Genomic DNA, 15356 nt, shown 5'->3' with positions numbered 1-15356 from the left:
CAGACCGAATTCTGTAGAGCTAGAAAAAAATGGGGATATTGAATTCTTTAATAATAAATGGAATTCTCTAAGTATTAAAAGAAACTAATAGACTTTTCCAGTTATATGACAAAGGCATTCATTAACAATAGCATATTAGCATTTATTAAAATTTTGGATGCTCTAAGAGATTCTAAAGCTTTCATTTGCCTTTTAATACACAAATTATAATGTGATTTGCTTGTCATTTTAAGTAGGTCAGAGAATACCTGAGTTTCACTGTTCCTTCATCTTTTGCAGAATTTTAATAAATACTGAATATATATTTCAGTGAATCAATCATGATTAAATAATACTTAATTTCCACCACAAAAATACAATGGCAACCCAATTCTGCAATTTTGAAAGTGCCAGACCCTGACAAACTCAATAGGAATTTTCAGGAAAGCTCAAAGTGGACAATACTATATTAACTTGAAAATGACATATTACTTTGTTGCTCTCATGATTTTTAATTATATTATTATTTCATCAATGTAATACTAACACATGTTCTCTGAAATATCCTTCATCTTTTTTTTTCTGGTTAATTAGTACGATGTTATTAGGTGTGCATTCAATATATAATACTAACAGTTATGTTTCTTTTGTCAATTATTTTCTGAAATCAGTACAATTTCAGTACTATTATAAACCAAAAACATATTTTAGACTGCCCTGGCAACTTAGTATGATGTTGACATACCTCATAACATATAACATATTTGCTATGGGAATATATGTTCCATGTCAAAAATTAAAAATGACAAACTTTGACCTTTGGAACACAATGTCTTCTGAACCAAGACTTTGCATCTTCCTCTCTTGAAAAGTTCTATCTGGCTTAATACATTGTGAAAAGGAGTCTTATACCTGATTTGTCTGTGCTTCCATCAACTCAATTTGAAAGCTGTTTTCAAATTTTTCTATTAAAATGAGGAGTTGTCCATTTGATTGCTCCAAACTGATTTCTTATGTATTTTTCCACTAATTCTCTTCTAGTATAATAGAGCTTATCTAATATTTATTTAAAAACACAAAAAGGAACGGAAATATCATCTTTAACTTTAGTAATACTCAGATCTGCTGAGGATCACACGAGAAATAAACAATTTCTTAAAAAATTTTGAGGACCTTTTCATCCAAACCAAAAAAAGGGTATAGTTAAGAATCCCTGAGATGCCCATGGTTGAAATTAGCCTGTTGATGTGGGTATGTAGAAACTTGCTGGAGCAATCAAGTTTCAGGTGACTGCATATACAGCTGAAAGAACTTCCACCACACCCCTTTCTTGCCTTCTCAAGCTTTTGCATCACGTTGCATGAGCAATTCTGTCTCTTGTATATGTTGATTTTTTTTTCTTTCTTTTTTTTCTTTTTCTTTTCTTTTTTTTTTTTTTATGGAACGCTTCACGAATTTGCGTGTCATCCTCTCGCAGGGGCCATGCTAATCTTCTCTGTATCGTTCCAATTTTAGTATATGTGCTGCCAGAGCGAGCACTGTATATGTTGATTTTAATTATCTGTGTCACGTGTGAGGTTTGGCCTTCATTCCTTAATAAAGGCTGCTGCAATTGTGATAATCTAATAACATTTTTCCAATTTAAATATTACATATTTGTAATTGAGTTGATATTAAATTTCCTTCCTAGCAGTATTATAATACTTATAGTAAATGAACTCTATGGTATTTTCTTGTTTGAGGATAAAAGAAGAAAGAAATAGAAATGGAAATGCAATCTCTAGTTTTAAAAAATAGTGATATTAAATAGTATTTAAGGAAATAAAGGGGGGCTTTAAGGAAAAACCGTATTGCTGGGAAAATTCAGAAAGAAGTGACAATAGAAGGCTATGCTAGAACAAAGAATGAAACTAGATTAACAGGATTTTTAAAAAATAACAGGATTAATTTGTCTCTTAGCAAATTAAAATTTGTTTATTGTAAAATTAGTGCCATAAAAAATATATTATTAAGTAGTCCTGAAGACTTTTGGTGTGTGCTATGTTTAATGAATCTTAATATTGAGAATATAGATTTTTACACAGCACATATTAACATGAAATAAAATATCAGGTGAAAGTTGATTTTTAGTCAGCAGTTAGTATTGGGTCCATATCCAGTAAATAGATGAAAACTCAATTTTACTTATGTACTAGCCATACAGATGGGGTATATAATATGTGCATGTGTCCTAAGGAATTTATATGCGTTTTTTTTTTTAACTTGCTGGCATACTTTTTTTTCCCAACTCAGTTCTTTTTGTTTGTTTTTTTGAGACAGAGTCTCACTTTGTTGCCCAGGCTAGAGTGAGTGCCGTGGTGTCAGCCTAGCTCACAGCAACCTCAAATTCCTGGGCTCAAGCGATCCTCCTGCCTCAGCCTCCCGAGTAGCTGGGACTAGGCATGTGCCACCATGCCCCGTTAATTTTTTTCTATATATGTTAGTTGACCAATTAATTTCTTTGTATTTATAGTAGAAATGGGGTCTCGCTCTTACTCAGGCTGGTTTCGAACTCCTGACCTCGAGCAATCCGCCCACCTCGGCCTCCCAGAGTGCTAGGATTACAGGTGTGAGCCACTGCACCCGGCCCCAACTCAGTTCTTGATTGAGCATACAGACTAATTATATGTCATTGCTTTTGTTGAAACAGTCTCAAGAAAGAAGGTTAGACAAATGTCTGTCAGTGGAGGAATGAATAAATAAAATGTGGTATATCCATACAACAGAATATTATTCAGTCTTAAAAGGAAATGAAATTCTGACACGTGCTACAACATGCATGAACATTGAGGACATTAAACTAAGTGAAATAAGCTAGACCCCAAAGGATGAATACGGTATGATTCCACTTATAAAAGATAACTAGATTAGTTAAATTCATAAAGTCTAAAAATAGTGATTATTAGGGGCTACAGGGAATGGCTAATGGATTATTGTGTAATGAACAGAGTTTTACTTTGGGATGATGAAAAAGTTCTGGATATGGATAGTGCTGTTGGTTGCACAACAGTGTAAAAAATTTTAATGCCACTGAGTTGTATACTTAAAAATAGTTAAGATGGTAAATTTTGTTTTGTATATTTTATCACAATAAAAAAGGAGCTTAGAGAATTTGAAGTGTCTTTAGTTCATTCAAAATCCTAGGGTCACTTCAGAAACATGGTGAAATCCAAGTAGAAAGAGTATGGAAAAGCACAAAAGAATGGGCTGAAGCCAACATTGATTAGCATTAAATAGCTGTTATCTAAAAAAATTAATCATCATAATGAATCATTTTAATGAACATCTAAATATAAAGAAATTTAAGGTGATTTTACCTCTTTTAAGAAATTCTCAGGATATTATAACATGCTCTTTATCTTTTTAAAGTAGTTGAAAATTGATTAATAACAGATTTTAATTTCTTTACAAGAAGTAAATGACTTTTATAAGAAGTCAAGTAAGAAAATAAATCACTAAATTTAGTTAAATTATTTGCTAAATTTCCTAATAACCCAGAAGTCAACTTCCATGTAAGTAGTTTGTTTTTATCTTACAGATTCAAACTTAATAATTATTTAGCTAAAATTATTTAGTTAATTATGCAAAGGGGTGCTAAGCAGTAGTTGGCAATGCTACATTGTGTGGAAACAGGCAGTATAGGGTTAATGAATGTAAAGATAAGAATATTTTCTGTTATGACATATTAAAATTTTAAAACAAAAATATATGAAAGGTAGGAGAGAGATAAGGTGTGTTTCTTTAATCTCTTAATAAACTTTCTTAAATGAAAAGAATAGACAAATGTGATACTATTCTCTCCCCTCATATTTTAAAAGAATTAACTTACTTAAATGTTAAAATTAAACTAGATGTTTAGAACTTTCCGTATCTGCTTGTGATGCTTTAAACTGATTCATTCATATTTATTTGTGTATTAGTCTCCTTCATCCAGAGATGAAGTACAGAGATGATATCAGCAAACATGGGAGAGGAAGGATCTCCAAAATTTGCTCCTCTAAAAAAGCAACTGGCAAAAGTTATCAAAAATCATCTCTTTTAGGATTCTGGAAATTAACCAAAGGACTGGAACAACCCAGAGATTGTTTATTCAAGAAAAGAAAGAGTGAATCTCAACAGGAACAGTGAATTTTGTGGCATTTTATCATACTCTCTACTATTCCCTACACTTTACTTCAGTGGTAGCCATGAAAAATCATAGTCTGCATTCCTGGTGCAGCTTGGCAGCAACTGGAGCTGACGAACAGAGCTAGAGCCATTTCAAAGACTCTCAAAGATCTGTCTTTATTTCACCTGTCTGAAGGATCCCAGGAAGACCAACTTACATAGCTGACTTGGTGCATTTCCAGTGCTAAAAGCCTTATGAAGGTTGGGTGTAGAGGCATTTGTGAGAAACAATTACAGGCAAGAGTTTTACTTTTGTGGCTGTCTGGGGAGATTGATTACTAATGGGGCAAATAACAGACTAACCAAAAAGCTTAAAAGGAAAAACTGGAGATTGAGATGTCTATATGGGCTTTGAAAAGTTCCAACATATTCCTGGAAATGTAGAAGGCCACATTGCATGCATAGGGCTATAGAAAAGGAAGACCTTAGAAGCCTATAAGAACTTACTTCTAGCTGACCATAAGGCTATACACAAGCAGGCAGTGAAGGCTTAAAGCAGAGTTGTGAACTACCAGGCCAGGTTCCAAGTTGAAGGCATACCCCAACATGTACATAGAGCCTCTTGGCATAGACAGAGAAATTTTCAATCCAGTCACTTACGGAAATTTCTGTCTAATCATTTGTTGACCCTTTGGCTAACCAAATAAAGACTTAAGAGGCCATACATGACAAAGAATACAGACTTTACAGAATTAGTTCAGAAAATGTATTAAACAAACAACATGTGTAACAGGCAATAACAACAAACCCTGGCAATATGAGAGAATATAATTTATAGAGTTGTCATATTATATTATTTAAAATGTCTGGTTTCAGCAATAAAATAATGAGACATGCATAAAATTAAGAATTTTTGGTGCCTGCATTGGGAAAAAAAGGAATCAACAGAAACTATCTCTGAGGAATCTCAGATGTTGGTGTTAGTAGAAAATTTAAATCAACTATTTTAAATTTGTTTAAAAATCTAAAAGAAACTATTCCTAAATAAGTATTTTAGAAAAGGTATGTCTCATGAATAATGTCTCATCAATGGAATTATGAAAAGGAACCAAACAGAAATTATGGGATTAAAAATTACAATAACTGAAATAAAAATTTCACTAGAGGGTTTCAACAGCATATTTGAGGAAGAAGCAGAAGAAAGAATCAGAAAACTTGAAGATAATCAATTGAGATCCTGTCTGAGGGACAAAAAATAAACATCATAGCACTATAGGACATCATCAAGTTTGTTTGCACAATGTGCGCACAATAGAATTCTAGAATGAAAAGACAAAGAAGGGGCAGAAAGAATATCTGAAAAAGTAGTAGTCAATAATTCCCCAAATTTGATAAAAATATAATTAAGTTATATATAATACAAGAAACTCAACAAACTTCAACTAAGATAAAGTCAAAGAGATCCACACCTAAACACATTATAATCAAACTGTTGAAGAATAGAGAATCTTAAAAGTATCAAGAAGAAAATGACTCATCAAATATAAAGGAGTCTCAATAAGATTATTTATTTCTCATCAGAAACTATGGAAAGCAGAAGTCAGGGGAATGGAATGGTTTATTCAAAGAGCTGGGAAAAAGGAAAGAAAAAACAAACCTGTCAATCAAAAATTCTATACCAGAAAAATATATCAAAAATGAAAGAAAAGGTAAAACATTCCCAGATAAACAAAAACTGAAGGAGAAAGTTGGAGGACTCACAGTTCCCTATTTCAACACTTACCAAAAAGCTACAGTAACCAAAACAGTGTGGTACTATAGTATAAGGACAGACATATAGATCAGTGGGATAGAATTGAAAGTCCAGAAATAAACCCACATGTCTGTGGCCAATTTATTTTCAACAATGATGCCAAGATCATTCAATGGCATCATTCATTTTTGTCAACAAATGTCTGAGACAACTATATATCCATGTGCAAAAGAATAATTTTGTTCCCCTTCCTCACAACATATACAAAAATTTATACAAAATGAATCAAAGATCTAAATGTAAAAGCTAAAACTATAAAGTTCTTAGGAGAAAATACAAGTGTAAATCTTTGTGACCTTGGATTAGGCATGGGTTTCTTATATAAGACACCTACAGCAAAAATAACCAAAGAAAAATATATAAATTGGGCTTTATCAAAATAAAAAAGTGCTTCAAAGAACACTATTAAGAACGTGATAAGACCACCCACAGAATGAAAGAAAATGTTTTCAATTCATATACTTTATAAAAGTCTACCATCCAGAATATGTAAACAACTCTTGCAACTCAACAGTGAAAAGAAAATCCAATTAAATAATGGAAAAGGGTTTGGATAGATTCTTTTCCAAAGAAGATATGTAAATGCACAATAAACACATGAAAAGATGCTTAACATCATTAGTCAATAGATAAATGCAAATCAAAACCACTTCACACAGACTAGGATGATTATAAATTTTTTAAAAATGGAAAATAACAAGTGCTTGCAACGATGAGGAGAAATTGGAACCCTTGTACATTGTTGAAAATGTTAAAAGGTGCAGCCACTGTGGATAACAGTTTGAGGGGAATGGGGAGTGACTGTTAATGCATATGGGGTTTCTTTTTGGGGTGAGAACAATGTTGTAGAATTAGATCGTAGTTTTGATTTTTACCACCTTGTGAGTATGCTAAAATTAACCACAGAATTGTACACTTTAAAAGGGTGAATCTTAAGCTATGTAAATTGTGTCCCAATAAAAAAAATTCATATAGTAAAGATGGAAATAAAAACAGAGGAAATTTTCTGGGCAAAATAAAACAAGATGGGGCCCAGCGTGGTGGCTCACGCCTGTCATCCTATCACTCTGAGAGGCCAAGGCGGGTGGATTGCTCGAGGTCAGGAGTTCAAAACCAGCCTGAGCAAGAGCGAGACCCAGTCTCAGTAGAAATAGAAAGAAATTAATTGGCCAACTAATATAAAAAAATAAAAACAAAAACAAGATGAATGCAAGATAAGGAAAAGAAATGCAGTACAAGTTATCAGGGCTGATACCAGCAGTGATGGTATCTGTGAGTCACAGCACTCTGGCAGCCAACACAAAAAGCCACGTGATCTGTGCCAGGAGTAACATCCTCCACCAGGGGCTCTGGAGAAGTACAGCTTCTCCTGGGTTGACATTTGAGAGACATGTTTCCTATGGTTTAGGTATTTTTATCAGCTCAGAAAAATATGGTAGGATATAAGGCTGATAGTTATATCCCACAACAGTAAACATTTGAGAACTTTTCCACATGCTCCATTACTGTGCATTGTACAGCATATTCTCTAACATGTTTATTTCATTTTTTTTAATTCACTAAGTGCTTGCTGAGCCATTGCTCATTTTCTTTCTTTCTTTCTTTCTTTCTTTCTTTCTTTCTTTCTTTCTTTCTTTCTTTCTTTCTTTCTTTCTTTCTTTCTTTTTTGGTAAAATTCAAGAATTTAACTTACCTTTGAGTCCTATTTAGGAATAAGGTCTATGTTTCTATGACCAACTGTTGCCATTTTAAAAGAAATCTAAGATAATGTCCTTACCCTTTTTAAGAATGTAGTGTTTAATTTTATTTTACTTTAAAGAAAGTATTTTCTACTACTTGAGTTGCAAAGTACAGTTTTTGTACTTTGCTGATTAAAAGCATTTTAGCTTATTAAGATTCAGAAAGAAGACAGTATAAAAATGTATGCCATTTAAATGCAGGATATTATTTAATTATGAATGTACCTATATCATTAATTCATCTAAACAGTAAATATAATATTGATATGGGGCTAAAAGGCATTAAGTATTCTTGAATGTTAAATGTTCTTATTAAAAAGAGTGCTTTCCACTGTTGGGCAAAAATTTTTAATGCTTATTTTATTCAAAACACCCTATTGATAGCATATTGTACTTAAAACGATAAAGCACAAGAAGCTGAAATATCCATCAATAGTACAATAAAATCCCAGTTGATTCTGAGAGCAGGTCAGCCAAGATGAACAAATGAGTCTTGTAATTGTACATCAGAGGTCAAAAAATTAGCCCTATCAAATGAGGAGGGAGAGGAAATGCTACAGACCTAGAGGAAAGGTCATAATATTAGGACTGAATAAAAACAGTTCACTAATAGCAATTTCCTTTTATCTGCCGGCAATTGTAGAAAGTTTTTAACAAATTCTGTTAAAATGGACAAAAAGCATTTCCTGAAATAATAATTTTAAGAAAATATTATAATGTTGAGTACTCCATAGCCTGTATTGCAACTTACTTTTTTTCCAAGTAAGCATGCTGTTTTCTTGAGCATCCTGTTAGCCAAGTTTCAATTTTGGACAGGTCCTAGGAAACCCAACATGGTTAAAGCTTGAGGTAGGATGAGATGGTTAATTATAAATACATTTATACTGATAGTATTGCACTTGGAATGTGTAAAAGCTCTCTCTGAAGGTTGGTGGAGACAAAGTGTTGCAAACAAGTTTGAAATCTGTACAGACAATAGCTCAGGTGCTAATGTCTGCCCAGTGTCTTATGTTGTTGAGAATGATTCTGATACATGATCTTAAGAGAGTGTTCTGTGAATTCCAAACCTTTGCCATGGACAAAGACCCAAGTGCTACTCATTTGCAATTTCTGATTCATTTGTTCCTTGAGAGATTGGCCAAAATTAAGCCAGTGAGTAAAAGAATCAGCAATTCTACTCCTGTATCTATAGTAAATAGAAACAGACTTCCACTCATTACAAACCTCTCTCATATCAGATGGAAGATGAAACTTTTCCCACAAAGACTTAATTTGTCACTGCAAAATTGGAATAGACACTTCTACTGTGGTGAAATGTATATGGCAAACCCAAATAATTTAGGCCACAAAATACACTATGTTAGCCAGAATTATATGAGTAATCAACTTTTTCCATTTCACTCAGAACATACTGTCCTACATACACTTTATTTATTTATTGCTTGCTACAATGTAAAGGCAAAATATATTTTTACAAATAATTATTGGTTGAAATTTAAGGCAGATTATCAAAGCTTGAGTTTATTACAATGATGCTTTTTCTTTTTTTTTTTTCTCATTTTTTTTTCTTTCTTTTGCTCAAGAAACTGAAATCTATGATGCTTTTTCTTATTTAGCTGTGAACACTGAATCATCAAGCATGATTGATTTGTGCTTACCTGTATCTTCTCCTACACTTAAGTACTTATTTTCTATGTGTGCAGCTCTTCAGAACAAGATTGATAGAGGAGTAAAACAATAAGCAGCACCTGTGAGATAGACAATCACATAAAAATCTCTCCAGAATGACTCAGTTATCATTTAGCTCCCTTTCAATTTTTGGCATTAAATTGCTACTTATAAAAGGTATATAACTTCAGTTAGTAGGACAAACCATTGCTGACAACAAGCAACAAGAAAAAGGAATGCTGTGAATAAGCACATAACATAATAAAGGAAAAAAGAAAGAAAATGATAGCAGAGAGAAGTGGGGACTTGTTTCTTCTTAGAGAAAGAGGAAACACCCATTTTTGTTTTTTCTACTGTGAAAGCAGGAGAAATAACCCAGGCTAAAAAAAGAGGTGCTTTTTTGAGATGGTTTTTGCTGGGTTCCCCATAATTTTCAATATAATGGGACTAGAGTTGTACAGAAAGTTTTAGAAAGCTTTCTGTGTAGATTCATGAGGTAGTGACTTCACTGTGGCTGCAGACAAAAAAATCAACATCAATTAAACTACAGTTGACCCTTGAATAACTCGGGTTACCAACACAAACACCCCACCCCACCATAGTTGAAAATTGACATATAACTTTTGACTTCCCAAAAACTTAACCAATAGCCTATTGTTGCCTGGAAGCCTTCCCAATAACATAAACAGTCAGTTAACACATATTTTGTATGTTATATGTATTATATCCTATATTTTTACAATAAAGTAAGCTAGAGAAAAAATGTTATTAAGAACATCGTAAGGAAGAGAAAATATGTTTACTATTCATTAAGTGGATCATCAGAAAGGTCTTCATTCACCCTTGTCATCTTCAGCTTGAGTAGGCAGAGGTAAAGGAGAGGTTAGCCTTGCTGTCAGGAGTGGCAGAGGTGGAAGAAAATCTCCATATAAGTGGACCCACCCAGTTCAGATCTGTGTTGTTCAAGGGTCCACTGTACAGTCAAGTTTTGATTAGAAGATTCAGTTTCCAAACTTGATGTTAAATAGGTATTCAAATTTGGTTATAAACATTATAACTAGGTACTCAAATTTGGTTATAACATTACAAAGGATGTAAACACTCCTGGTTTAGCAGAAATAAAAGAACTATAGTGGTTTCCTAAGTTTGGTAGGGAAGAAGAAATCAATTGGGAAAAAATTCAGGAGACACGGTGGGTGTTGGCATAATAAAAGGTGTAGGCACAACATATGTGTTTTTGCGTGTATGTGTATATTTGTTCAAAAATGAGCAAATTAGCATCAGATTAGGGAAAACATGTTATATTTCCTGTTTCCCATGAGAGAGCCATTCTTTGGACATCATATTTGCTGAGGAGATTGTTTATCCCGATCCACTTCTAGTGCGTTTTTATATGACAAGTGATCAACAGTATTCATAAACTCTTAACAGCATGGAATGGAACGGACAAGACTAGGGTAACAGGACCTTTTGAATTTAGAACACATGCACATTTGTTATTTGACTTAGGTCTCCCTCTCTCTTGCTTCAAGAATTATACTTTGTGGTAGGCAATGTTCTAATTTTTTAAAAAGCATACGGTATTAATTCATCTAATTAATTGCTACGAGCTTATAAGGGCGTTACTAAAATTCTCTCCATTTGATGGATGGAAAACTGAGTCTAAGACATTAAGTAAATTGCTCAGTGTGGGGGAGGTGAAATTCCAGCCGAGGCATTCTGGCTCTGGAATCTGTACTTTCAACCAATAACGCTTTGCTTCTTTCCTTTGTTTTTATCCCTTTAAAATAAGGTTAACTATATGCAAAATAAGATGTAAACTAACGAGAGGACTGGAAAGGGTTAACTCTGAAGCCGCTCTGCGAGCTGATAAAACAAAAACAAACTAGCTAACGAAAGCCGGTAAAAGCCCCCGTAGGAAATTCAATGGGCCTCCTGTTCCTTTAAACTCTCGCTTTCGCTCCCGCTGTCACTTTACAAAGAAAGCCTCGGCAGCGGCGGGACCCCTCAGCGGCGCGCTACCTTCCACCACCCAGCGCGAGGGTCTGGGGTCCGAGGGGGCTCCTCGGACTCAGTAACTCAGCTGGCTCTGGTGTGCTTGCTCCACACCCCAACCGCGGTCAGACAAACCCTCCCGGAAGGGCGAACTGTACTTAACCCGTTAGCGCCCAGGGAGACCCTGCGGCGGCGGGCGCCCGCTCGGGCCCGGGCTGTGCAGGAATCCACCCCCTTTTCCAAGCCTCCACCCCGCGGTCGGGCGCAAAGGCGGCCCGGGAGCCAGGTGGGTGCGGGCGCCTCTGGCGGGGCTGCAGAGGGCACGAGCCGGTTGCGGGGATGGCTCCCCGGCTGCGCGGAGGTGCCGCCCCGCGCTCCCCTCCTCTCTCTCCCGGCTCGCCGCCTTTGCCAGTGCTCTGGGCCGCTGGCTGCCGGGGACGCGCGGGGCTGGAGTTGCCCTCTCACTCCCCCTTGCCGGGCTCCCCCGGCTTAATCTGTCGGCGACTCCTCTGCCAGCCCCGAGGAAAGTGCAGCCATTGGACAGGTCGGTGCTGGCTGCTGGTTTCGGGGAGGAAGGTGGGAGAAGCCTGGAGGAGCGAGGGGGAGGGCAGAGGGAGGAGGGAGGAGGGTGAAGCGGCAGATCTGGCAAATTGCGAGCTGCCTTCCCTCCCCAAAGTGTGGAGCAGGAGCGCGGGGGAGCGCGGCGACGGCGGCGCCTCCTCCGCCACCAAACTCCCAGGCTCAGCGGGGGCTTGGGGCCACCTCCTCCTTAGCCTGGAGGAACCCCCTCTCGATAGGTTTCAACCTGATTTTCTCCCCCTTTTTCTTTCTTCTTCCTCTTCCTCTTTTTTTTTTTTTTAAGCACATTTTTCCTGGCTTCAGACCTCAGACTGCTGCAGCCCGAACCTTTCCAGGGCTCTGCTCTTTGGGGCTGCCCATCCCTCCGGCTGCAAGAAAGGACGCGCGCCCAGCGTCGGGCGAAGAAAAGAAGAAAAACTTGTCGGAGGGGTTTCGCCAGCCCATAAGTCACCCCCTTCCCGCAAACCTAAACCTCCCGCCGGGGCCATCCCACGACTGAGGAAAGTTCCTTCAGAGCCAACAGCCCTCTCGGATGTGGAGGAGGCAGCAGCGCTGGCTGTGGAATTAGATCTGTTTTGAACCCAGTGGAGCGCATCGCGGGGGCTCGGAAGTCAGAGTCAGCGGGCACCGGGGCGGCGCTGCCACTGTAGGGAGCCGGCAGTTTGCGAGCCCCGGCTGCAAGTGGCCTTTCTTCCCCGCAGTTGTTGTTCAGTGTCGGGTGAGGGCTGCGAGTGTGGCAACTTGCAAAGAGAGCCCCGGAGGTCCAGAGAGGGCTGCGCTCCTGCTCGCACTCCCTTCTTCCTCTTCTCGCCTCCCCGGTGTGAAATCCCAGAGAAATTTACCGAGGCCTCCCACCAAGACCGCTGGGCAGCGCTTGGCCCTGTCGCCCCTGTTCCCAGCGGGAGCCCTAAAGAACCGGTGGCGCCGGGGAAGGACTGGCGGGGCAGGGGAGGGAGGTGGCGACGGCGGCATGGCGAGGTTCCCGAGGGCCGACCTGGCCGCTGCAGGAGTTGTGTTACTTTGCCACTTTTTAATGGACGGGTTTCTGTTCGCCGAAGGGAAGCCCGGAAACCAGATCAATGGTAAGATGCGCTTTCCCTTGTTGATTTTGTGATCAGCTGAGGACCTCACTGGCACCCCCATTCCCAGCCCACCCCCACCTCATCTGTCTGCCCTTGGGAAAGTTATTGCAGTTGCTTTCGTGTAAACTTAAGCTTCCCAAATGGGGAGAAAGGTTGACAAGACAAGGATGCTGGGGACTGGGGGCGTTCTTGAGGCTTTGGAGCGTATTTCACCTGGGCGGCAGGGGGTGATACCATTCCCCCAAGTGGGGCTCCGCTGTGAGATCAAACCTCCTTCTGTGGATACCTGCCCAGGAGCTGGCATCCCTAGGCTGTCTCCTCTCCAGCTTCTCCTCCTTCCTTGTTGCCGGATAAACTAAGCGAGTGCGTGGGGGACGTAGTGAAAGCCAGGGATCACAGGTCTCCCCTCAGCAGAAGAAAATTCCCTGTGGCAGCACCTTCCTACCCCAGGCGATCCCCACTAGTTCCCTCTCTCCAACTGGGACTAAACGGGAGCTGGAAGTGGGGCGGGGTAGGTGCGGCCAGCAGAGAGGTGGGGAGGAGGTGAGAAAGGTGGGGGCGGGCGTGCCTCTGGAGACCAACCACTGGCCCCATTGTCCTCCGCCTGCCAGTTTCGCTGACAGGCCTGAACGTGCCGTGCCGGGGGTTCCTCCTAGTGCCCTGACACTGTCCCTGCGAGGATCCCCTGCCTACGCATCCTTGCTCGGGCGGCTGCTCCAGCCAGGTGTGCGTCCTGCGAAGAGCCGCGCCCCCGGGGGGATCACCCTGCCCACTGCGAACTGGGTGCCTGCTGCCCACTTCTGCCCTTCAGTGAGGAAATGGGCAGAAAGAGATCCTGTCAGAAATTTGTGAACTCGGGTAAACTTGGAGAGGAGGTGAAATGAGCAAAAAGCACTTGGAGGGAAAAGAAAAAAGAAAACTTTCTGCTTAGGATAATCAATTTTGTCCTGTTTTGATGGTGTGTGTGTTTAATTTTGGAAGAGGGAGGATGGCAAATGATTCCCCAGAAAGTATGCATGCAGCCTCAACAGTCAAACATAAAAGTCACAGATGGAAGGTTAGGAAGGGCACCTGGGGATTCCAAGGACGGTGAATCTTGAAGGAAATTCTTGAATGAAATTTTACCAAACTGAGACCTACAAGATAATCAAAACACTATGTCTGTCCCTGGTGTAAGTTTTTATAGAGAAAGCTCAGATACTGACTCTGCTCTCCTATTTATGATTGGAGGTGTGTGTGTTGGGGAGCATGGGGGGGGCAACATGGTGACAACACTTTTAAAGCTGAGAATAAAATTCAGGGTTCCTGTGTGTTGATTTGTCTTTGTCACATATGATGGTTCTGCATTGATGGACATAGGTTGTTCTTGACTATTTATGGCAGTAAATCATACCTTCTGTTTATTCTTCTGATATATTTCATTGGTTGAAAAAAATAATACTTTTGTCTCTCTGGGAAATAACATTTAATTAAAAAGTGCAACAGTAGTTTTTATGGACATATTCATGGAATAAACAAATGCTTAAAGAAAGCAATTTACTTTATCATAAAGGAGCTTGGGAGGATGTGTGTGCCAAAATGCATCCCAAGTTGCTTAAAAAGTTCTTTGGCACAGTGAGTAAATAATACATTTACAGTAAAAAAGAAAAGAAAAGAAAGGTCAGCAAGTCTTTATTTTTCTAAACATTTTTCAGTGATAATGTTACTGAGAAAAGAAAAAAATATATATTTATGTATATACTTAATACATTTGCTATTCCTAGTTCTGAAATTGAGGATGAAATTCATCCTACTGTAAGACTGGCCAAATAATTAAGAGTCTTTGCTGTGGAGAATGTAAAATACTTAAAATGTTCAACATCAATAGACTGGTATTTTAAATGAATTCAGTATTTCTGGTGGAAATCAGCTCTAGAAACCCATATATTTACAGCATTGAGTAAAAAAGGATTAGTTTTAAATTCTTGGCAAATTTGGGGGGACTTCATTACAAACTGAAGTATCTTCTTTCCTGGACATCGATCTACATATATTTTTATGAAATAATCTTGGAATGAAATGGTCAGCTTACTGAATATATAAAAATAGCAAGGTGAAACAGAAGAAAAATTTAGTTTTCTTGTAAAATATCATATTTAAAAGTTTAATACTGGAAAAAATGTCCAACATTCTTGAAATTTGGCATGTAGCAATCAGGATTTTTATTACAGACATTTTGGCACAGAAAAAAAATCTGATTTCATAACAGGAACATTTTATTATGCATTACTTTAGTAGATGCTGCAGTTGATTATATTGCCCACCAGAGGGCAGAGAAACTGCTAATTTCTTTTATTCTTCCCTTCTCTAATGTGT

At 38.3% G+C, this 15356-nt stretch overlaps 1 protein-coding gene and 1 non-coding gene across 3 annotated transcripts in view; one reads left to right on the top strand and one right to left on the bottom strand.

The window, feature by feature from the left end:
* Positions 1-1411: 1411 nt before the first annotated feature.
* LOC142864678 (U6 spliceosomal RNA) lies at positions 1412-1518 on the bottom strand. Its single transcript, XR_012915029.1, has one exon. It is a non-coding gene; the product is annotated as a U6 spliceosomal RNA (small nuclear RNA).
* A 10221-nt stretch (positions 1519-11739) lies between these two features.
* The window catches only part of PLXDC2 (plexin domain containing 2), a 381342-nt gene continuing 377725 nt past the window's right edge, over positions 11740-15356 (top strand). Inside the window, exons 1-2 of one of the 2 annotated variants that reach the window (XM_012767347.3) lie at positions 11740-11884; positions 12203-13001. In XM_012767347.3, the coding sequence (XP_012622801.1) occupies positions 12890-13001 (112 nt within the window). In that variant the 5' untranslated portion in view covers positions 11740-11884; positions 12203-12889. Of the gene's footprint in view, positions 11885-11994; positions 13002-15356 lie in introns of those variants that run through there. The other variant, XM_012767348.3, reaches the window with a different exon arrangement.

This window comes from Microcebus murinus, chromosome 25 (assembly GCF_040939455.1).
Source record: "Microcebus murinus isolate Inina chromosome 25, M.murinus_Inina_mat1.0, whole genome shotgun sequence".
Lineage (NCBI taxonomy): Eukaryota > Metazoa > Chordata > Mammalia > Primates > Cheirogaleidae > Microcebus > Microcebus murinus.
This window is presented reverse-complemented; position numbering and strand designations above follow the sequence as displayed.